Source organism: Halyomorpha halys, unplaced genomic scaffold (assembly GCF_000696795.3).
Source record: "Halyomorpha halys isolate HHAL.00 unplaced genomic scaffold, Hhal_1.1 Scaffold975.1, whole genome shotgun sequence".
Classification (NCBI taxonomy): Eukaryota; Metazoa; Arthropoda; class Insecta; order Hemiptera; family Pentatomidae; genus Halyomorpha; species Halyomorpha halys.
Genome location: NW_027109741.1, coordinates 131065 through 131988, shown reverse-complemented (window position 1 = coordinate 131988; position 924 = coordinate 131065). Strand labels below are relative to the sequence as shown.

At 30.5% G+C, this 924-nt stretch overlaps 1 protein-coding gene across 1 annotated transcript in view; it reads right to left on the bottom strand.

Annotated features, from left to right (window-relative positions):
• Window positions 1-319: 319 nt before the first annotated feature.
• Window positions 320-924, bottom strand: part of LOC106687520 (UDP-glucosyltransferase 2) — a gene marked incomplete in the record, with an annotated part of 10372 nt that continues 9767 nt past the window's right edge. Inside the window, 1 exon segment of the mRNA XM_067047915.1 lies at window positions 320-628. Coding sequence (XP_066904016.1) covers window positions 349-628 — 280 coding nt within the window.

Genomic DNA, 924 nt, shown 5'->3' with positions numbered 1-924 from the left:
TATAACCTAAATAATTCATAACAATGAAAATCATTAGGTGTGAATAACTACTAAGCAAAAATTTGCGGACATACATTCAAAGGAAATTATTTTTCTTGTTTTGAGGTCCTTAATTCATATTTTAAATTTGGCCACTTAATCTTGAAATACCCTGTATATTTCATCTATAGGTAAGCGAAATTAATTAATTCCTCAATTAAAGTTGAACAACTGCAATTCAGTATCGTCGATTTTTTTTTCCATGTCTTAGGAAACAGGGATTAAAATCGTATCTAGACCCACTTATTGCTGGAATAAACGAAAGGAAATACACTTTCAATATTAATAAATAGTTTTATTTATTTCTCATTACTGAACCTTTTGTTTAGGTTTCCTTATTACTTTAAGTACGATCTTTTTAGTAATGTTGAGAATATGATAAAGTATATATAATACAAGGATTAATACTAATGTTATAAAGATCTTCACGTCTATCAAATGGAACTCAATGGCTGAAAGACTCGTTGATTTTGGAGAAAGTGCGAATGGATACTTGAGGGTGTGTTCGATCCAGTAGACAGCTTCTTCTACGGGGGAATGCCTCCGGTCTTTGAGCATCTTTGATCTTCGGAGAATTTCTTCCCGATACCTAAAAAGATGTATAATATTGTCATATCTAAAGATATAAATTTCTTAACAAACATTTTCTTAAAATATAATTAACAATTTATGCACAGGTCACAATTAGATATATCTCGTGTATCCCGTCAAAGTGGTCTTTGACAAGCCCATTCTCATTTTTCGTTTTCCAGAGTTCCTGTTTAGTGCAACAACTGTGTGAAAGGTGTCATTGATGGAAGAATTATAATAATAATTATATTTATGAATTAATATAGATATGTCATAACGGTTTATAAACTTCAAACAGAGTAAAGCTCTAGAGCA